This window comes from Fundulus heteroclitus, chromosome 20, assembly GCF_011125445.2.
Source record: "Fundulus heteroclitus isolate FHET01 chromosome 20, MU-UCD_Fhet_4.1, whole genome shotgun sequence".
Classification (NCBI taxonomy): Eukaryota; Metazoa; Chordata; class Actinopteri; order Cyprinodontiformes; family Fundulidae; genus Fundulus; species Fundulus heteroclitus.
This window is the reverse complement of record NC_046380.1, coordinates 19380674-19404519: the sequence shown is the minus strand read 5'-3', so window position 1 is coordinate 19404519 and position 23846 is coordinate 19380674. Positions and strand designations below refer to the sequence as shown.

Sequence of the window (23846 nt, the reverse complement as noted above, 5' to 3'; positions counted from 1 at the left end):
TTTGTTCACTTTAAAGGGTGATGCCAAAAATAACAACAGACTACCTACTGCTTTGAAATGCATTCATAATAGGCGCCACAGTATCAACACTAGACATTGTTATAGTAGAAATGCTTGTATTGTCCGTAAATGATGCTTCAGCATGTTAAACAAATAAGCAAGGCAGAACGTTATATAAATAATGTATATAAATGTAAAAATTTTATATTTGTGATGCTTATTTACAGTAGCTTGTAAAGTGTAAATAGTTTTAGTTTGGAAATAAAACAATTGTAGATGTTTTTATATTGTCTCTGTCTTCATTTCTCTTTGAGCAAGTTCTGGTTGTTTGATGTAAAACCGCAGGTTGTTTGTTCCGATTGTTTCCCCATCTTAATGTTTTAGCACATATAATGCATTTATAATTATAGACTCCTGAGCAAGTTGAGCCATTTTCATCGCCGAACACCCACACAGTATTTTTCCCACAAAGTTGGCTGTTTGTGTTTTGTCAGAGCCCTTATCTGTCGAGGCTGAGCGGATTTAATGGTCTGTGGGTCAACATGATCATGCACTCTCCTGGCATACCTCTCTTGACAAGTAATGAGTTGTAATAAGATTACTAATGAATTCTGCAAACTGCACTCGTCACTTTTTATGTCATAATTTTTTGCTTCAATGCAGTTATTTATTTGTTAATTCTTGTTCAATTTAGTTTATTTATACAGCTCAAATTCACAACAAATGTCTTCTCACAGCACTTCTTTGTCTCAACACTGAGACAAACTTCATAGGTGTGACAAAGACCACCTAAAATGATTTTCAAAATGTTTAAAAAAAGGCCAACTTATTAAAATGTTGGATGAGGCGCGTCTTGTATGCGCCAAGGAAGAAAGGACGGATAAATGTGGATCTGAGACGTTTTCATTTAAAATTAGAAAATGTCATTCCCAGCGGCAGTAGTAGAGAGGAAAGAAGGGAAACGAATGGATCCTTGTGGTACCACCCATAGCATTTAATCTGAAGTGGAGGCAGAGTATACAGATCAACGTAGACACAGAAACCTCGATATGAGAGCCAAGACTTAAACCACTGGAGAGCTGACCCTTTGATACCCACCCGCTGTTTAAAGAAGAGAGAGAATCTCATTATCAACAAGGTTAATCAAAAATGAATGTTCAGTGCTAAAAATGAAGTTGTAAAACACATTTGTTTCATTGCCAAAAGCCTTGGCCATGTCGGATGTTTACACAGTATAAGTACATGTTTATAATTCTTTTGGATAGCCGGGGAAGTATAATTCATCACCCTTAATCTATTTTATCATCCAATTTCTGTCACCCACCCATCGCAAAACTATCATATCACTGGTTTAAAGGTCCATTAGACGTCAGTTATATGACTCCCATTTAACACAATCAACTGATCACATTTTTTTCAGCATTTTATATCTTGCAGTTATTAGAATTATTATTTTTATTTCATGTGACTCGCTCTTTATGATTGAATTCAATTGACAACATGTTTCGAAAATACATAGAATCTGCTTGTCATGTAAAAGATCTTGACACGACATTTGTTGTAAAATGGTACAACATAAATTGAAGTGAAAACTAATAAAAATTATCTTAATTATTGTTTTTTTTTTTTAAACATTTAGTTTTGTTTCTCTGCTGCTTGAATTTGGTGGGATTAATGTGTAAAGCATTGAAGTGTATTATTTTTTTTTTTGTAGAAAAAGACATTGTATTGTAATAAGATGAATCCAAACCACACATCTTTTGGAGCCTGGTCAAAATACAGTTCTCCTTTGATAAAATTCACTCAGCCTTTAGTAAGGTACTTGGTCATGTGAGACTTTGTATCTTTGAGACCAGTGCCTGATAAAACATTCTGATGTCAGCAGGAAAGAAACCCCTAACCAAGAACTCACAGATACACCAAAACACAAACATGAACATTGATTATGGAAGATGTTCAGAAAGCTGAAAATGAAACGCCTGAGTAAACTTTAGACTTTTAATTTGTTTATTTTCTTATTTTTTTTTAGCATTCAACAACACATTTTAAAAGCAAGTTATTTGAATGTAAGCATTTTTTTTCTTTCATTCCATGTGCAAGGAAAAGCTACCAATAAGCTGCTCTGTTTGACCTGCTGGGACGTTCCGCAAACTTCCACTTGGTGGCGCTGTACACTTGTCATTCAGGCCGGCCTAATTACGTGCCAAGGTATTTCATAAACATGTGACGCACGGAAGCTTGCCATTTTAACAGCCACAAAGTGGCTCATGCATGAAAACAGCTACTCTGTGCTGCTGTATTTGTCGACCTACGGTCAGCAGAAATGCAGAGGAATGTAGCTGGAACAGCGCCCCCTGCAGTCCGCACACAGCGCTCCCCCTGTGACGTCCCTCGGCGCTGGCTCATTTCCCTCTAATTGGTTTCGCTCGGGGCCAGTCCGCGGAGAGCTCGCCTGCTTTTAATTGGACTATCGCGACAAGTTGCTCAGGTGACGTCAACGCAACCGGTTGGCAACTTTTCGCGCGACGATATCTGAGCATTTTCGCGCGAGACTAATTGACTGCACCACGGAGGGACGCGCTGTTCAGCAGCAGCAGCAGCAGCAAACGAGGCTGACAAGACGAGCGAGGGGAACGGGCGCAGGCATCTCCAGCCCGTGGACGGATGGATGGACGGACGTAGGGCAGAGCGGGCTCAGTGCATCTCGGCATGGACCAAATAGCTTCTAGTTGAGAGCAAAAGAGCAGAGACGTTGATTTCTATATATGAACATTTGTCTGGAGTAGGTTATTTTCATCGCACAAGCTGCGCCGTCGGTGTTCCTGAAATCAGCAAAGATACCTTTTTTTTGCGCAAGTGGTCGGTGCGCCCCTGCCTCCGGAGCCATGGGTTGCACTGTGAGCGCAGAGGATAAGGCTGCGGCGGAGAGGTCAAAGATGATTGACAAAAACCTCCGAGAAGATGGAGAGAAGGCAGCGAGAGAGGTGAAATTGCTTTTATTAGGTAGGTTTCCCCTGGAGATTGCTCCGGGGTTTATAATATTTAACGGGCGGAAGTGTATGTATCCAGAGGTAAATAAATCTCAGTGGTCCAAAGTAAAAAAAAAAAAAAAAAAAAACACAACAGAGTTAATCATCTCTAGGTTACGTTTTATATTAGCAGATTCAGTAACATCTGGCCAAAGAGTCACATTTGAACAGCATTTAAGATGTTATTAATTAGCCAATACAAATGTCCTGATTCCTGGAGATAAAGGCAGATATCATCACGTCAACAAGCTGCCCTGCTTTGCTTCTCAGAGTCCCGAGTTGGCTTTCTTCCCAGAAAGCTTAATTTAATACAGCCTTTAAAACCTGTGGACCAGGGCTAAACATTAACAGAGCCACCCACCGGCTCCACTCTTTACAAAAACACACCGGTCACTTTGGTACACAGCAGGATTCACTCCCGAGTATTGGCTAAAATCAGTCTGTTTTCATGAGAAGAATCCTGCATCTTGGAGACATAGTCCTTATTCTTCCCTTGGCCTTTTCCTCTCATACTGTATGTGCAAACAGTTTCCGGCAAACAGCCAACACTCATCCTCCCACTCATCACCACATTCTCACTCCCCCCTTATCCTCCACTGCTGTCTTTTCCTCCTATGAAAAAGAGTCAGACATTTTTTTTTAATTGTTATTAATTCTTCTGCTTGATTTGAGTTTTATTTCTTGTGTGTGATGAAGTGTAGCTGGGGATGGAAATTATTCTTTTTTGCAGTGTCAATATGTTTATAGGCGACTTGATCTAGCGATGTGGCTGGTTGTTGAGGTTTCATTAACCAGAAGCTCCAAAACTGCTGCCTCACAATACAAATTATTAATATTATTATCAATAACAACTACGGATATATTAGCTGGAGATGCTTTTGGGTTCCCGATCTGATCCCAAAAATGTACATATCTGCCAATATTTTTTTAGATCATAAAACCTTTTACTTTTTATGCCTCTGTGGGGTAAAACACAACTATTGATAGTCTCCACCCAGTCCTTTCATAACTACGTATGTTAGCCGAAGAGCTGTTAAATCTATAGACTGCTAAGACTAAGGTGAAAGATAGAAGACCATGCACTACTATGAGTAGTTTTAAAAAGGCTGCTGCTGTCAACCTCTTGTCTTTATTGGGAGTAAATGTCACTACAAAACCCTTTTGATCTGATGAAAATCATTTAAGCTTTCTCTCACTAGAAAATATGTATTTGCACTCTTCAATCTGTGAGGGACCGTCTGTTTAGACATCCATGAAAATTGCAAAATTCTGCAGCCAAAAAAATAGTGGAAAGATTGTCTTGTTGTGTCTGCATGTGGTTTGTAATTATGTGCATCCTCAGCCCGTGTCTGCCTCATCAAAATTTTCATGATGTGAACACATAATGACAATATAGCTTTTTGATTCTGTAACACTGTAAAGGTTTTAATTGGGATTAGTGAAGCTACCACTGCTAGTATCGATAACCATAATTTATTTTATTTCTGGATTGTTAATATTCCTAAAACTAGATTTACATTGCAGGCAAAATGTGGCAGAAATCCCCCTCCCCCCCCCCCCCCCCACACATGAACTTTGGCTAAGTTCATGTGTGAACTTAGCCAAAGTCTTCCAACAGGATATTGAAATTGGAAGATGGGAGTTATAATAAAATAATAAAATAAGATTCTATGTTCATATTTTCTTTTGTCTGCTTTAGTTCCTTTTTGCTCCTCAGCAGAGCTCTGGAGATTTGTCCTCAGTTATTATTACTACTCTAAATGTGTGCACAAAACACATTAACATTTAATATATATATTTTTATTTTCCTTTCTGACCCTGAAACAGCTCAGAAGAGGAGGCTTGGCAGCACAGAGTTTACTTTTCAGCAGTAGAATTTCCACCTACTGAGTTCTTCAGTAACAAGCTCCACCCGTATGTTTTAAACATTAAAAAAAATCTCATTAATGGAAAAAAAAATCTGTTATATTAATAGTGCAAGATTATTTTCGTTTAGTTTTTGTTGATAGCCCAGAATTCAAGAATAAAATCAATCCAAATATGACCTTCAGTAACAAAACACCATGGAGTCTGGATGAGAATTGGCCGATTCCAACCACTGGCCAATTTATTGGTGCACTTCTATTAAATGCACATTTCTTTCAGCTGTTATTCTGTTATCTATCATCCATATCCTGCACCAGCAGGCGGGTCTCGCTGCCTAAACATGGTTAGATCTTGATGGCTGATGGTGCCCTTTCCTCACTGTACTGCAAACCTGCTGTCACCTTGTCTGATTTGGTATGCCGGCGTTCTTGGCACAGGCTTCAAAATGAGATGTATCCTTATAGGTGTGTGTGTGTGTGTGTGTGTGTGTGTGTGTGTGTGTGTGTGTGTGTGTGATATCAGACACAGGGTTCCTGTTGTGAAAGGGTCACAGTAAAGGAATAGTTGACACCTGAATGATGTGCCGCTTGAGCATTCACAGTAAATGTGACAGCTGATTTTCAACATCAGCAATGTGTTATGTTAAAATGTGGTAACCTAAACTACAGGTATAAAGCTTAAGGTGTTTTGTTCAAGTATAACGCTGAGACATTCCGGTTTATCAAAGGGAATTTTAGAGATGCACTGATCAGGCTTTTATTGGTCTGTAACAATTGTAGTTCAAAGTCTTACCACATGACTCCATCTTGTCTCCAATTTTTTTTAAGGACAGTAACAGGAAAAGCATACTAAATTAAGAAAACTTTGTTTTCATGCAACAGTTAAATGTAACAAAACTAGATCTTGATGGGCATGTACTGCAGGTTCTTTGACAGAGGTTGTAGGTTAAATGTAAATCCAATCAGATAAAGATTGGAGGTTAAAGATCCATAGTGTAAGTTTTAAAGTTAAATATTTATTTTCTTTCCTATTCATGCCTTACGATTGGTCGATGTGTTAAATTAGTTATCCTCTATTTACCACAGTTGCCTGTATAGGCTGTATTAGTCAGTTTGTGAAAGAGCAATTCGGGCTGAATCCTCTGGGCATGGGTGTGAGGCGCTGCAGGCTCTCGGTCACCTGGGCTACTTTGTTGAGTCTCCGCTGTAATCAATGCATTAGCGAGAGAACACGGGCTGTTAGACCTCTAAAAAAAGACCTGTGCAGTCGCAGTGGCAGATGCTTCTATTCTTCTTCCATAAACATGCACAACACAGGTGTCATTTCATCTTGTCACCAGAAGGGGCAGAGATCTGCAAAGATCATGGAACTTATGCTTTGCCCCTTTAATTTAAACGTGCTATATAGTACAAATCAGCTAAAATTGGAATCTTCTTGTCAGAACTCAAAGTAAAGTGTAAAATATAGTTATCAACCCTTAAAAGCTTGATGGGTTAACCTCTACAAGAAATGTTTTTCAAGTTGGTCCAGACATAATGAAGCACATTTAGTCAAAAATAAATCTTCATCATTGCTTAAAGAGCATTTGACATAGCATTAAAACTGTATAAACTATTCCTTAATCTCTGATTTCAACTTTTGCAGCAGTTGCTTATTTATTTTTTATTTTTTTATACATCTTTGTCACATTTCAAAGAAGGAAAAAAGGTCCATAGCAGCCTGAGTTCGCTGGATATCATCACTCTATGCATACCGTAGCACCAGATACAATGTGATAATATTGCAAAACTATTTTCTTATATCCCTTGTGTTTCCGTGTCATTGGAAGAAATGCTACTTTAGATGATTGATGCACCATTTGGTAATGTGGCATATATAACATGATCTCCAGCTAAACCGGGCTGCAACAGATTCATGGAAAATATAAAAAATTTCACTGCTATGAGTCCAACTCGTCTTTGAGTCCAACTCAAATGTCACAGCAATGACTCAATAATAATCTTATTCAGTCTCACGCCAAGCTATGCAGATGCTCGGTCGGTACTGGTGAAGATTCCTACACCTAGGCATGCCAAATGCTTAGAGTGGCTTCAAGTCATCCTACTTTTTGTCTGATTCAATCATTAAGGATGGGAAGTAAGATACAATGGAAAACATTTGAGCCCAGATGGCACTATTCACACCAATACATTAAATAGGCACACATACGTCAAAGATGTGACAGGATTTGATGTGCAATTCATTTTCTCATGTTTATACACAGACAAGACACCTTTTCACACACATTCCAGCATGCATGAGAAAAACATCATTGACAGCAGCTTTTACAGTTGTGTACCTTTTTTTTAAATGCCATAGACGGGCAATGTAAAGAAGCAAATGCGTAATGAGAGCAAACGGGTGAGTTATATTACGTTTGGCTAAAATTCACTAAAAACTTTGAAGCATTAGAGCCTATAATTTGTTTGAACTGAGTAAACTTATTTTGATTGTCAGTTCCAATTTCATGTGTGACAGTTAATTTATTATTCTGCCTTTTAGAACCCTCACATGAAACAAGTTTTTTTTCATGTATAAACTTACGAAACCATGAAGTTTTATACACAATACACACCATTTTAGCACATAAGATGTATGTTTGTGAGTGTGTTATTGTACTATGATTGATCTTTTTTTATATAAGAAAACTCTGTTTAATGGAGATTTGTTAATGAATGTTTTTTGCAGCTTTCTTTTTTAGTCCTGTTTCTAGTACCTTCACTTGCTTTTGGGAGTAAATGACATGATTTGACAGCTTTCATATGATCATTGCTTTGATTAAATCCATCTCATGTCAGCATCCCATCAAATTTCGAAAATCTTAAGTCTGTAATGAGCTGTCTGACAAATTGGCACAAAACAATATCCTAATTGAACAACGACTTGCTCAGACATAAGAAATGAAACAAACAATGGTGGTTTGCGGATGGATGAAAAGCCTCTCTCATACATTCAGAGAGCTACTCTGCCTGATGTTTTGCCTGACTGCGTAAATATTTCAGTATGTGTCCAGAGGAATTATATCAAACCCATTTCCAAGTATTAATGGTTAAATGCAGCAATGCTTCTTGGCTTTGTGCATTGATTTCTTGTATCCTTTTATTTAAAACTACATAATTAACATCAAACCAATGATTATACAGATCAGGGATTATTTGTGTTCTTTTTGGGAATTTCCTGTGAAGTCAGAAAACAGAAGCTTGACCTTTTCAAGATGAAACCAAATTAATAAATAATGGTCTTATCAGCATCAGAAGCTTGTTGGCGACACATGTTTCCATATTGCTCCTGAGAAGACAGCCAGCTCCCCATCCCCTCACAGTCTATCTGGCTTTGTATTTCGGTCCCACTGTGTTGAATCGCTCTGCCGGGTTAAAGCCTTTGGTCAGCTTGGCTTCACTTGTCCGACATCCTGTAACACAAATGCTTCCACTATCCTTAATATCATAATATGGATTTATGATAGAGCACGGGCTGAGAGACGTTTGAATGGAGGGGGGGTCATTTGACCGGTTTTCCAAATATGGTAGTAGCCAATCAGAGTGAAGTCAAGTAGGAAGAGCTGCTTATCATTAACGTACCCACACCTATTACTGAGGAGGGACATTTGGCCTGACAAAACAAGCTGAGGTTATTTTTTTAATGAAATTCTATGGAGAATTTACATATGCAGCAATATCAACTACATGAAATGGTTTATACAACAGCCCTAAACAGACAGTCAGAGCTACAAAGGTTTAGATCAAAGCGTGTTCTTAGTCGAAAACAACCCAGTCCTAAATCCAATTGACAGTTTAGGGCAGGACTTGAAAACTGATGCTCACAGACACTCTCCATCCAATCAGACTGAGCCTGAGCTATTTAGACGTGCAAAGCTGGTAGATTTCGATAAGGTATTCACTCAGGTGGGCTGAAATCATGCCACACTTTGATTTATAGCTTTAAAAACCTTTGGAAGTCCTTTTTTGTCTTTTCCCGTTCAATTCTGAATTATTTTGTGTTTTAAGTGTCTATCAGATAACATCTTTATAAAATGAAGTTGAATTAGTGGTTGGAAAAACGTGGAGAACTAAAGTGATATGTCTAAGTTAACAGCATTTTAAGGGCAAGAAATTTTAGTCAAGGTGAGGCTGCTTCCTTTTCCATTCTCGCATATATTCACCTTTCCTTGTCCCTTTTTGAAACGTCCTAAATCACTATCAACTGCAGCTACCCTCTTAATTCCCTACTCAAGCATGCTAACTATAATAATGGTGCTTCACAGACATTACTCACCTCTCATGACGGAGAGAGGAGAGCTCAGAGTCTGAGACTGTCCATCTAGAGATGACAGCTTCACAATTACCCGCTTATTGAAAGAATGTACTTATCGACCGTTAGTCATGTCTCTGATGAATACCCATAAGTCATCAGGAAATGCATGTATGTGCTGAGCTAGCAAGAAATAACTGCTACTGCATTCAGACTTTGATATCAGTTTTACTTTGAATTGTGAAGAATGTTGCAAAAAAAATAATTTGCTTCAAAGAGATTTAGTTTCTCTAATGAGAGGGTTCTGGTTAACAGGCTCATCTTTCAGGCTTCAAGCATGTGTTGGGTCCTATTTTGTGTCTCTCAAATGAGATAATGTCTGAGGTGGTACAGTTGTGTGTCTGCTCTCCCTGATGAAGTGGGAAGTCATCTCTGGATATTTCCTGAGGCAGGATGGAGGTTTATCACACCCTGGTAGAGTGTCAGGTTTTGAATTTGTGGAAGTGAGAACTCACTCACATTCAGGCCTGTGTGTTTAGGACGTTTGTTTAATGCTAATATCTGATTTTCACTTCCAGTGGACTTTTTCTTCTTGTTAATAATTTAGTTACTTACAGAATGTCTCTTTTAAGTGCTGCAGCTATGTTGTAAAATTTAATTAGACTCGGACTTGATATATTCTAGCAGGCATAACGAGGGTACTCGATGCAGCTATTCATCATCCTTGTCATTGCAACTTTTGTGCATTCTGATGAAATTTGTTCTCTGGATTTAACTCATCCCTTAGAGGGCTTTGGGCTGCCACTGTGCGTTACCCAGGGAGCAATCTAGGCCTAAGGGTCATGCTCAGTGGCTGTCTGTGGGATTTTAACCTAGGAACTTGCAGCCTTCACAGGATGTAAGAACCCTGCTCTAACCACTAGACCACCACTCCCCAATTCTTCAATCATGAAGGAATCTGTCTCGATTGACTAAAGTCTATGTTTTTGACCATTACACCAACAAGTCTAGAATATTCTAGACTTATAGATGTAGCTGAACAGATGTTTGTGGGGACAGTTAGCAGCAATAGTTAAGCCAACACTTTGAGAATGTTTCTTCATATAAAGACGACTGGGAGATGGTAAACATTCATTTTTGAGTGGATACATTTCAAAACACCGGCTTAATTTTTCCATGTGTGCACGCAAGCTGCATCTTTTCTTAAATTATTACATTGTTGCTCTCCCTGTAACCTGCATGCACCTCATTCTCACAAATAACAAAGATGGCGCTGTCCGGTGTTGCAGCTTTGTTATGGCTGCTAGTGGCGTCCTTAGACTCTTCCTTACTAACAAGCCCACTCTACACAGCATGTCCTCTGCCATCCCCCATAAAGATCACGTTGAACGTGTATAGATGTGTGGGTGTCCAATCCCCCGCCATGATCCTGTATTCACTTCACATTAGTTGTCTGCATTTGCCCAATGTTTTTTGCATGTTTCTTTGGCAGTGTCACATTGCCACCAATGGGCCCTGCGTATTTACTACAGCCTATTCAGTTGTGCTGCTTCCTCTCGTATGGACACGTGTTTTTTTTTTTCTCGATCGTTTATGACAATTTATCGTAGTTATCTAAGTGTAGACAAGATCTAAAAAAAAATACACTGTGAAACTAGCTCTAACTCTTTTGGGAGTTTTCTGAGTGTTTTGGGGAGTTAGAGCATGAAATAAAATTTCTGATTAATTATTTTGAATCTGCTAATCCTAATTAGTGTTACCGCCAGTATTTCTAGAGTTTCTTGTTATCAGAGGTGTGAACACAGTTCAGGTGTTTCTTACAGGTATTAAACTATACCAAGGTTTTAAAACGTTACATGTCTAAAATAGCTAAATGTTGCTGTGATATGATTTGTGAAGTTGAACGTCGTTTTAATCAGATATCAGAGAAAGTGCAAAAGTGAACGTGCCCTTTTTCTGTCTATATGGAGCAGCTGGGGAAAAGCTCCTGCACCTGTTGCTTTGCACTGCTAGTCAGCTGGTTTAGTAAGGATACTATACTGTTCCCTTGATGACAAGAAAGACAAATTTGGACATTTTGACATCTTTCTGGTTGCAAAAAATACAGTCATAGCGGGGATTCAAAGGGCCATCCATCACTTTTATCGGTGCTTCTGTATGGTAGCCCAAGCAAATAACTAGCTAATAAGAGCTTGTTCTACTTTTTACTAACTGATGAGCAGAACGGGAGAAATTTATAATTTTTGCACAGGACGCACGTAAAACCTACAACTGAATTTAGAAGGTTTTTTGCTCAGTATTCAAGCAGCATAATATATTGAATTACAGTCGTCATCACAGAATCAGTGTGTGCAATATGGCAATTACACTCCTTGGATGCAGAATTTGGTAGGATATGGCAAGTCATATGCATACAAGTTTTTCATGGCAAGAATATTTTCAGCTGGTTGGATAGACGTTCTCTGGCTTTGATGCCCGCATTCGATGTATGTTTTAGTGGCCAAGATCCAAAAACACTGACTGACAGGGACATGTGCAACAATCAGTATACTATGGGTTAAAGATAGAGTTGGCGATTTTTCCGGAAGTTTCCCCAAGTCCCCTTTGAGTAATTGTGCATGTGCAAGACTGTCTTACCTGCTCTTCTGCTCCTCAGGGGATTGTGTGCAAAAAATTCAAAATCCACTCTGGTCTTATTTCTTTCTACTGAGGCCTCCTTCTTCTTCTCTATAGCCCCATTTCCACTACCCTTGTTAAACCGATCCATGCCGAGCTCGGCCCGAGCTTGGATCAGTTAACCAAGCCGAGCTTGGTTCTGACGACCGTTTACACACCAAGCTATCTCGGTTCCTTGGTTTCCTCGCCTCCTAGTGATGATCTACTGTACTACTGCTCTATAGGATTGAAGGAGGGAATCAAGCAAATAAAAATGGCGGCACCCGTAACATTCAGGAAGTTATGTTTGGTTATTCGTTGTTTGTGGAGAGTCAGGCGAAGACGGCAACTTTTGGTGAATTTTGACAGTCGGCTTTTGGGAAGTGCATAAGACAAACGAAGGTCTAATAAGGATTTACAGATGCAAGAAACAACGACAGAAGCTGAGTTTCATCACTGGAAACCGCGTGTCATGGTAGGGAAGCTAGTATTTTTATGAATGTCTCAAATATCAGCTGGTTGCATGAGATGACATGGTCTGCTCATGTGCTCTTTGTTATTAGAGAACCAAGCCAGGGAAAAACCAGGCCGAGCCCACACTTGGAACTGGTCTGCATTTAGCGCGGCCGGTTGTGTCTGGCTCAGTTTAGTTCAGTTTGCGTTCCATTTACACTCAATAGTTATCTCGGTCACCGAGCTGGGGCTGGTCTCGGGACGGTTAAAAAGGGGTAGTGTAAACGGGGTAATAAACTTATGGTCTGCTTCTTGTGTATCTCAGGCATGTTCAAAGTTTAGAGAGAGCAGCGAAGCTACAATAAACGGCTAACCACTAAGCTAACCGGATACATAAACACTGGAAGTGTGCATGTGTAGCCAGCAAGAGGAAACTAATATGGAGCGAGCACACACATTGACGTTTCGTGAGCGCATCAGAATGATTGGCATGTGGGACAACCAATAAATTAGGTGATACCTCTGGAACATGATGGACAGAGGGGGGTGAGAGCAGGACCAAAACTCTGACCAATTACTGCCATTCGGACCAAACAGCAGTGATTGGTCAGTTTTTACAGGCCTGCAGCTTTCACAGAGATCTAATTTTGATATCCCCCTTTTTCTGAATACATAATGTATTTACTACTGTCAGGATGGAAAGATGATTTGCCAGTATAACAAAAAGTGTGTCTGAACAGGATTACCAACTGTAGCTTAATATCATGCGATTGTGCTATTTTTATCTAAAGGGTAAAACAATCTTTAACAAAGGTTAACATGGGAATCTCATGCTTCCCATGCCTAGATGCCACAGAACATTAAAAGATGAAACATTTTGATACAAAAGAAAAATTATACAGCAGTCATAACATTCTTACACAATAGCTGTGCAGTCCTAGTAACATAAGACTAGAGATTTTATTGCAATGAAAGCAATAAATCTGCAGCGAACAAAATGTGATGTGTTCCGGCATAAATTGGTACTTATTTAAAAGGAAATCTTTCAGCAAGAGCTCCCACTTTAAATGTGGGTATACGGTATTACACAGCAACCTTTTATTCAAGTGAGTTCATTCTCGTTAAAACCTTAATAATTTAAGTTATTTCAAAGTAATTTAAATAAGATCTGTCATGCAGTTACTGCTGTAGTTTCTAACTCCTATACTAAGTCTTCTCTGTGGTTTTGGAAGTCAGATTAATTACATGGGAGATAAATTCAATTACCTTACTTTCTGAGTAATTGACCATTTCATAGCCAGTTTTCAGCGCCCCCCAACACACACACACACACCACCTCACCACCACCTTTCTTCATACGAATTGGACAATTTAATCATGTTGAATTTTTCAATCTAATTTCAAGGATTTTATTCTACACATATATCTATTACAGATAATGCAATGTAAAACATCTTTAAACCAATGTCAGAAAGTAGAACAGGATGGTTAGTCACCATCACATTGCCCGGACATCATCAGTCTCCAAAGCCTGTTGATGTAGGAGGTGCTGGATGTTCTGTAACTTGGCATGACCTTCACTTCTTAATTGGTTCTGCACGAACACTCGGAAACCTTGTCAGTATGATGAAGGATCACAGGGAATGATGCTGGGGGAAAAAAGGGTGAGTGTTGGAGGAATATCAATGGTAGCAGCAGAGAATCAGTTGTTTTTCAAATGCATGCACTGGAAAATATCATAAATTGATTGTAAATAGAAAAAAAATATCATTGCGTACATATTTCTCAATACAGTTTCTTAAGGTCATCTGTGAAATATTGAATATTACGTAAAAACACTATCCTCTTTTGAGCCCTTTTCTTTGCAGCCAGTTTTAAGCCTTGCATTGAGTGACTGGACTCCGGTCCTGTTTATGGACCATGTTGCTTTGGGGATCTTACGAATGGAAATTACAGTCAACAATTTCTGGCATGTCATTACTGTATGAGAGCAATCGATATTTTATAAGTGCACTGTATGAGACTCACGGTTCACTGACGTAAGGTACTTATGCATCTTTAAAGCATAACAAATCTGAGTACCTCCTCTTGTTCCTTCCCTATTTGTTTTGCTGATTAATGCTTGTTGTGATTTATGCAGCTATTTAAATAAAGGGGTGTGAACTGTACAGACAAATTCCTTCACAAAAAGTATTTTCTCTTTAAAGATTGGAATGGCCTAAACGCAACAGGGGCATCTCAGTAAGTTAGAATATAATTAAAAAGTTTATTTATTTCATTGTCTCAGTTGAAACGGTGAAGCTCATAAATAAATGAATTGCACACACAGCGACATTATGCAAGTGGTTATCTTTGTTAATTTTAATGATTATAGCTGATGGGTAATAAAAAATCCAAAATAAATCCCCCCCCCACTCAAATTTATAAAACACCAATACAATAAGAAGAATAAGAAATACACAAATGTATTGGTTATGGCCCTATCAAGACTTACACAATAATTGAGAAGACTGCTGATTTGACAGTTGCCCAGCAGACATGACATCTTCAATAAGGATGTCAGCATCAAAGGTTTACCGCTAAAGAAGCTTATTGCTCATAGAGCGCTTCATGCATGATAATAGAAAGTTTAGTAAAATATGTGGTGCAAATAGATGCACAAGCAATTACACTTGGCATCGTTTAGGGTTATTTTTGTAGCTTTATATGTACTTAAATGTTCTGTTTTGGGATGCATATTTACTTTCTCAGAGGACTATTTTCATGTCTTTGTGTCTCTGAATTTAGAAACTGCAGATAAGAGTGATAGCAGGAAGTGATATTCAGTCCATAGAAAAGTTAAAGGATTTTTAATACACTGAAATGCAGAAACTAACTGAAGTGGCCAGCTTGGCATATTCATTAACTGTGCTGATGGTTCTTAAGTTTTTGGCATTACCTTCTAAAGGTTTGAAGAAAACTAAATGCAGAGATATCACAATTAATTCAATGGTGTCTGGAGTCAGTTTATGTTGGAAAAATTAAGAATTTAAACATTTTGAACCAGTAGTGCTTCCTCAAGTCTAAAGTTCGATTGCCCAAAATTGAAGTTGGATTAAATTTTGGCTCGGTAGTTTGTGTGTATTCTTTAAAATTTGCAAACAATTGTTGATCACAGGCCATTTCAATTCATACACCATTGCTTTAAGTTATGCAAATGCTGGAGGAAAACAAAGTTTGAGTAAAAAAAGGTAGGTTGGATCTTCTACCTACTGTTAATATAATAGTTAATGTAATAGTTTATCCTCGAAGTAGATTATGAGCTGCCCAAAAAGGTAACTGATTGCACAAAACTTAGTCCTCCTTAACTGCTGCCACCGGACATTGCCACTCTAACTATAATATATACAAGTCATAATCAGTAAATTAAAATATTATTGAAAAGTTAATTTATTTCAATAACGCTGCTTTAGAAACTCATGTGAAATGCATATAAATAATTACACACAGACTTATGTTTTCAAGTTTTTATTTCTGTACATTATGATGATATTCTACCTACAGTTAATGAAATAATTATCAATAATGAAAATAACTAAATATAAAAATGTGCGCCTAATGAAAAAGATGTTTAATCTTTTATTTGTAAAAGGTACTTTTAATCTGACAAGTCTAATCAAATGCATTATCTAATCTATTAAAATGACATGATAATAATATTGTTCACAAATTCTGTGTTCTCTTATAATTGTAAAATTCATATTAAATGCAGATCCATATAAAAAAAAGCTTGGAATTTAGTACTGAATATTTTTTATTTTGCTGTTGCACTGCATGTTAACGTAGGACGTTTCTAACTTTAAGATTGTCCTCTCTCTGGGGATTGTTTTTAATGCTAAGCCATCCAGCGGCCCTAAATCAATAGTTTGGTGCTAGTACTAAAGATGTAAGATGTAACACTTTAAAGGGCAGCGTGCCACATAAAATGTAATCACTCAGTTTTATTTATCTGCCTCTCCAAAAGCATCTGTTTCCATTGTATTAGATGCATTGGCTTTAATTTATTCACTGGCACAATGAAAACCTCATGCACAGGAGAGCAAACTGCAGGACAGCGAACTGTCGCTGCTTCCCTAATTATCGTTCTTCAGAGGTTGGTGCCGAGGGAAACATTACCGAGGCAGGATATTACATCCATCGATCAGTCACACACTCTTACACGCACTAGATGGGCTCGTTAATGAAGAAACATTAAAAAATCCCTTTTCTCCCTAGAAGTGGTAGGTAGATTTTAATGAATGGTTGTTTATTAGACTGATGGTAAAACATTTCAGGAGCATCATTTTTAAAACTGTTCGTTTTCACCAAATCCTACACTGACCAGGTATAGATAAAGGAACCTACACTGACAGGGACTTTTTTTAAGCAAAATAGGTGTAGGGAAAATGTCCAGTTGAATTTAAATATTGGTAACTTTTATGAAATGCTTAAGTTCAGGATTTACCAGAATATTTGCCTTTTGTAGCAATCAGTTATTTTTAATAAATGTAGGTCTTCAGAAATAAATAAAAATATTAAAATATATATTTTTAAAATACTATCCCTTTTATTGGTGCATAGTGAAAATTCTTGTCTGTGTTTTTGAGCAAAGGTAATGCTGCATTCAGACCGAACGCCATTTAAGCATCAAAAGGACGTCTTACGCTTCATATTGGACTCTTGCGCAGAGCGGTTTTGGCGCTCTGTGCAAAGTGTGGACAGATTAGTCTGATACACGAGAGGAGCTACCTTGTTCTTTTCCTCAAATGTGGGGACAGTTTTGCCGTGGTCAAAGTTTTGATAACTTACCCGAGATCCCAACTTTCCTTTCGATTACTGTCTCTGTAGTGATCGTCCAAGTGATCATAGATAATAAGACTGGCACAAAAGGCGAAGATGAGTTTGTCCTCCTTTGTCGACTTCCTACGGTCTCGTAAAATATGCCACTACGTCACATGGCGCCGTCTCTCAGATTGGTTGATGCTCCATGTCCAGCTGCAATTGTTTAGATCAGGGGTCTTCAATTCTGGTCCTAAGGGTCCGGTGTCCTGGAACTTTTAGATATGTTCCTGGTCCAACACACCTGAATCAAATAGCTGAATTACCTCCTCAGTTTGTAGTCAAGTTCTCCAGAGTCCTGCTAATGGCCTGATTATTTGATTCAGGTGTGTTGAAGCAGAGACACGTATAAAAGTTGCAGGACACACCGGACCTCGAGGCTTGAAATTGAAGCTCCCTGGTTTAGATTTTCCACATCTACACTTGAAACCTCAGACGCTGAAAACTTCAAAACGCTCTGCGCCCGAAGTGCGAATCGGGCCGCAGGACCTGTCGACTTCCCTAGACGCGCGTCCACCATAGGGTTTCCATGTAAACCAGACGCCCCTGACACTCAAATCAGCACAAGATGTCATCCAATGGAAATTGTCACATTTCTAAACTTGTTTCTCATTTGCTGTAAATAAACTGGATCAAAAGCCAAGACAAAAGAAGAAAAAAACTTTACTGGCTCAAAAATGCCATTCATACAGTTTAGTCCTTTTAATAAGATGCCAGAAAAAGCGCCAGCTGTAAGGAGCAAAGAGTAAGCCAGCCTTGCCTCTCCCCCAAGACTTCTAGACAAATATATACTTGTGGAAACCCATTCTTTTTGGAAATATATCATACACATTGTGTATTTTTTATTTAATTCTGTATATCAAAATAAGATGAAGTAAACATTATAGATAGCATTATTGTAAGTATACTAAAATTTATATTAGCAGCAGAGGTAAATCGTTTAAAAGAAAATGCAGTCAGATCATATTACACTTGTTCTTTCAATTTTTGTGTTAAAACCTTGATACCATATTTTTACTCACTGTAACCTTAGTAATCACCCCTAACAAACAGCCCTTATACCTTATTTAGCAAAATGTAAGATTTACAGTAAATGTTTTTATTTCTCAACTATTTATAAATTATTAATTTTATCTGTTTCTTCCAAAAAAAACTTTTTGTTAAACTAAAGTTGCCTTATTTTGCAACATTTTGTCCAAAAGAAAAACAAACAAATAAAATGCTATTTGTTTTACAAATTACCTAATGTCTAATGCTTTTTGAGAGGTTCTGCTTCTGGTGGTGGGAATAGCTGGCCTGGTTTATGCATCCGATACTATCTTTAAATTATACAACTTTAACGTGGAAGCTCAGCTGCACTGTCAAGGCCGAGGAAAAAATGCACGGCTCCCACTTTCTTCCTGCTAAGAACGTTGAAGGAGCAGTCGAACTGCTCAGCTGCCTCTCTCTCCGCTGCAGGTTTTAAAGGTCCAGCAAGAGGAGCTGCCTGCTCTGCAGCGATATAAACCCCTAGCTTTCAGTAGCATTTACAATCTGCGGCTCTGTTGCAGACTCAATCCATTCCAAGCTCTTTATTCAAGGTCAGCTATCGATTTGGCGTCCTGCTTATTCCAGGAAAAAGCTGTCAGCTTCTAGTACTCATTCATAACAAGAGCACTGACCAGTGGCTTAAAAAAAAAAAAAAAAAAGATTGTAATGTTGGTCGTAAAGGTTTTTTTTTTTCATGAAAACATTTTTTTGTACAAAATTTCACAGGTGGAAGGGAAAAACAGTTGCTGAAATATTTGCTCCAATATTAAATAGAGAGATGAGCCAGTGTGAGATGTATTTTTTTTAAATATAAAATTAAGATGGTAATTGTAATGAGAGATGCAAGAATCTGGTGAAGTGATGTAATTTGAACCTACACACACAAACTATACAATAACACTGACAATGAACTGGCAGGCGTCAATGAACTAGCACAATTAAGATAAAATAATGTTTTTTGCCTTTCAAAGTAAAATTAAAATGATTTTTTTTTTTTGGTTATTGTGTCTGAACAGTTATAGACTTGTTATAGTCTAAGTTTTAGTACTTTGTAAAGACTCATACCTACACTATGAGTCTATACAGCTAGCATAATATAAGCTGAAATGTACTGGATAATGCATTTTTTCCAAATTGGTAGGGTTGGGGTGAGTATATGTAAATATTTTAAATGCTTTATTTCATTGTAAGTGTACACTGTATTCTTACATTTTCTGACTAAAACTACGTGATATTCCTAATTTTAGACCAAAATTAGAAAAGGGCCATCATGACTATCATCAGTTATCAAGTAAGAAGGTAGTTCTTCTCCCCCTTTGGGCTGTGTATCACACCAGAACAGGGTGGAGTGGAAGGCTCTGTGACCTGCAAGTGTGTGAAGTTGCCTCCATTAGATTTAAAGAGACAGCCCCAAAACGAGTTGCTGTCCGACAAACCTCAGAACAGGGGCAAAAAGGGGGAACGAGGAGCTACAATAACGAGGAGTTAAGACCCAAGCGTTGCAGTCCCACTTTATATAGATCGCAATAATCTACACGAGAAAAGAAAAAAATTAAAAGCATGATATGCCCCCTTTAAGAAAACTGACCTTTGAGGAGTTCATGTGGCACAATAGACTTGTAGAAAATTGGCTGTTGATGTTGTAATATAGTTTTAAATAAACCATATATTAGTAATTTTGTACTGAGTCTGTCTAGCCTTTATATGGAATTACAGTATATGGAATTAAAATATCCTTATTTAACTTTAATAATCAATGGGACAATTTCCCTCTGGGTATTCTCTCCAAATGCACAATTTACCCCACTCGGGGGGGGGGGGGGGGGGTTAAGTTGTGCCAAGACACTGCTTATTTTTCCAGAAAGCTATGTTTCCTAATTTCTATATTTCAGATCCAGAGTGTTTATTCCACATAGATAAACCCACGGCATTTCCAGGCAAGAATTGACATTTAGAAGTGATGACGGACTTATTTTGATTGAGAAGAGCAGTGGTACTCAGAACCCCCCCCCCCCCCCCCCCCCCCCCCACTGACGGTCCCAGTGGAAGAAATTCATTTCAGGCTCTTGTATATGTAGAGGTGGGTAGAGTAGCCAAAAACTGTACTCAAGTAAGAGTAGCTCCAACATATTTTTACTCAAGTAAGAATAAAAGTATACAGTAAGAAATCTACTCAAGTACTGACTAACTAATCATAACAATTGATGATTTAATATTTAAAAAAAGTATGTAATCTGACAGACAAAATTATAAGGTTATGTGCAAATCCTGGTATATTAAAAACAACAATGAAAAAAATACAAAGAGGGAGAAGAAACTTTTCTAGATAATTTTTTGTCAAATTAAACTTGAAAGCAATCCTTACAGCAGCTAATGTATATACAATATGTTGAAACGGTGCAAAGTTCTTTCAATGAGATATCTACCATTTACTGTACGTCCATCAGACCTCCCTCAGTGAGTTCAGTAAATAGAAAATAACATTAAAATAACAAAGCTTGTGTACAAATGAGAAGTCTCACTTTAAAATAAACTCTACATTTTTGTCTCTGGTGCATTTTTGGGTAAAACAAGTATGTTCTTTATTCATGAAGTTACTTGCAGTAGGTAGAGTAGCCAGAAATTTTACTAAAGTAAGAGTAGTGATACTTAAGTAATAATGACTTAAGTAAAAGTAAAAAGTGCAGTAAAACTACTCCTAAAAGTTTTGTTCAAAAAGTTACTCAAGTAAATGTTACTAGTTACTACCCACCTCTGTGTATATGTTGCTCTTGTTGTTTTAGTCAGTTTCTCAAAGCTCACATAATTTCTAGTGCTGACATTTTGGGTTTGTCCAGAATTGGCTAGCTGGGGATAAAATCTCCTGCTTGTGCCAGATTTCCTCTGGACTGTTATTCCCTTCTATTAATCAATAAGATGAAAACTGGCTATTTCTCACAACTCATCCCAACTTTTCAAACAACTGAAATTAGACCTGAATGGATGTCATCGCTCACAAGTATGTTGTCTACTTTTTTTAAAAATAAAATCATTGACAAAATGGCAATAATTTTCTCTATAGTTCTAATGATTCTGCAAGTTTTTAAATTGACTTTTCATCTAGTTTTGGATCGCTGGAAAGAGTCAGACAGACTCCAGACAGACTCCAGGTCTCCTTGGAAACTTGAGACTTTGGACCAGGAGTACAAACGCCATACTTGCTATGTTTATTCAAGGACCGGATATCCTCTAAAAGTGACTCTGGCAGCTTCTATACTCCTGCAGCATCTGTCACAAAAGTTATGTGGTAAAAGCATAAAGCATATATAATTTGTTTCTAACCCTAACCTTTCCCAGAGTTTGATCTGCTTCAGTTATCTGTGCCATCACAGTCAAATCAGTGGCTCTATGTATGCTCATAATTTAATCTCATCAAGTCTCCTCGTAAGACCTAAAACTGTGGGGTTTGTGGAAGTCTGACATAAATTCACTTGACAGTCATAGCTGTGAAATTTTAAAGTGGGCCAAAACCAATTCACATAAAGTGGACCTACTGTGGAACATTACAGGCTTGGGAAGAGATAAGGACACCCCATTAAATGTCCATTTCCTTATTAAGAAATACAAAAGAATTTCTGTATTTATTTATCTCTCCAAAAACAAAGTCCTTTAAAGATGAGTAAATACCAAACATTAAACTTGTTTTGGTTATTAAACAAATAATACATATAAAAGGTGTATTCTGAGGAAGGTTAGGACACCCTACCCCTAAATACCTAATCTTACCCCCTTTGGTTAAACTGACTTTAGTGAGACATTTATTGTAGATCTCTGCGAATCTCGAGGAAAATGTTTCTCTACTCTTCACTTTCAGCTGTGGGATGTTGGAAAGATCTCAGGCATCTACAGTCCCATTCATTTGACCCCAGATTATCTCCATAATTAAGATTTGGGCTTTCCCAGGACTTTCAGCTCTTATTGTTCAGCCAGTCCTGTGTGTCACTGTCATGTAACAGGGTCCACTTCACCACAATTGTTTTTTTTTAAGAGATCCTCTTACATTTTGATCAAGCTCTCTCTGATACACCGTGCACTTCATGGTAGAATAATCTACCGTCATAGAATTATATGACGGTGAGCTGGTCAGGTTATGTTGCAGCAAAGCATCCTAAACTCGTTTAACTCCACCTCCATGATTCACAGTGGGGGATCGGTCCTCTTCCTGGACTGCTGTATTTGATTAATGCCAAGTGTGTCCTCTGTTCTAGTGTCAAATAATTCAGTTTAGACTCATCTGTCCAAATAACATTATTTCTGAAGTCCTAGTTTTGAAAGGTAGAGTCTGCAGTTTTCTTCGGAACTCCCTTTTTGAATAAATGTGCATGCACAAGCCCGTCTTACCTGCTTTTGCATTCCTCAGGGGGATCGCGTAAAAAAAATATCTCCCTAATTCACTGAGGCTTTCCTCTTCTTCTCATAAACAACCAATCGATAAGATGATCGAGACATAAGGTGTCCATCTGGTTCTTTTCATTTGGACGACTGTGGCTTGATGGGTTGAGTAGTCGTCTGGCAATCAGAAGGCTGTGGGTTCGATTCCAGCTTTCCCTTGCCACATGTCGATGTGCCACTTAACCCCAAGTTGTATAAATGTGTGTGCGTTAGTGAGAGCGACTGGGTGAATGTGGCTATAGTGAACAGCTATGGGTGGTCAGCATGACTGGAAAAGCGCTATATAAGTTCAGTCCACTTACCATTCATTTGGTCCAAATGACAGGAATGGTCAGAGTTTTTACAGACCTGCAACTCTCATTTTCAGAGATCACATTTTTTTTAACCTCTATTTTCTAAATACATAATGTATTTACTACTGTCAGGCTGGAAGGACGATTTCACCCAGGATAACAAAGTGTTTCTGAACAAGATAACCAACTGTAGCTTTAATGCTTGTCTTCAAGTGTTAATAGGGTTTCCTATTCTTTTCACATATCTGCATGACTTAGTTCAAAGGCTTTTAATTTCAAATCCAGGGGTCTACATGTTAGCCTCGTGAGACCATCCTGATCTCGCGAGCTTTCAAGGTTTCACTCGCAGATCAGTCTGGCTACTCTCCGTTAAAGAAAATTTGGAGCCGTTCACCAAACGAACGTCCAATCAGCGTTGGCTTTGAGGCGGGTTGAGGTGTGACGCAACGGGAAGCGCGTCAGTTCAGTCTAAAGAACATGGCGGCTTCAGCCGATGAAACTAGCGTTAGCGTGGCTATCGAGCAAGTTTTATCGGAATTACGTAGTATTTATTTGCTGAGCTAACGAGCCTTTACCTGCAGCAGCAACAGTAGCTTGGCTTGTGGTTGTGTTTTCGTCGTCGCTCTGTTACGAGCGACGACGAATCTGATTGGTTCATTTGGCCCGTCAATCACCAACATAGGCCAATCAGCTAACCAGTATTTTCGCCCCTTCCCAAAGTTACTTCAACGGAAGGTTTCCAGATGGATATGCGGAGCAAATCTATCTGGCGGAGTCAGGTAATCTACATGTAGCTTTAAAAAAAAAAGTAACGTTTTTATGTGCCAACGTATAGACATATTTTCCAGGTGGCCCAGGCATGGCAGTTTATTTCTCTCCGACTTTATCACCCATTAAGGTAGCAATAATGAACCAGCTGCTATAACACAAGCACCGTTGGACC

General features: G+C 38.3%; 1 protein-coding gene across 1 annotated transcript in view; it reads left to right on the top strand.

Annotated features, from left to right (window-relative positions):
- The first annotated feature begins 2302 nt into the window (after positions 1–2302).
- The window catches only part of gnai2b (guanine nucleotide binding protein (G protein), alpha inhibiting activity polypeptide 2b), a 64686-nt gene continuing 43142 nt past the window's right edge, over positions 2303–23846 (top strand). Inside the window, exon 1 of the mRNA XM_036151575.1 lies at positions 2303–3003. Coding sequence (XP_036007468.1) covers positions 2886–3003 — 118 coding nt within the window. The 5' untranslated portion in view covers positions 2303–2885. The remainder of the gene's footprint in view (positions 3004–23846) is intronic.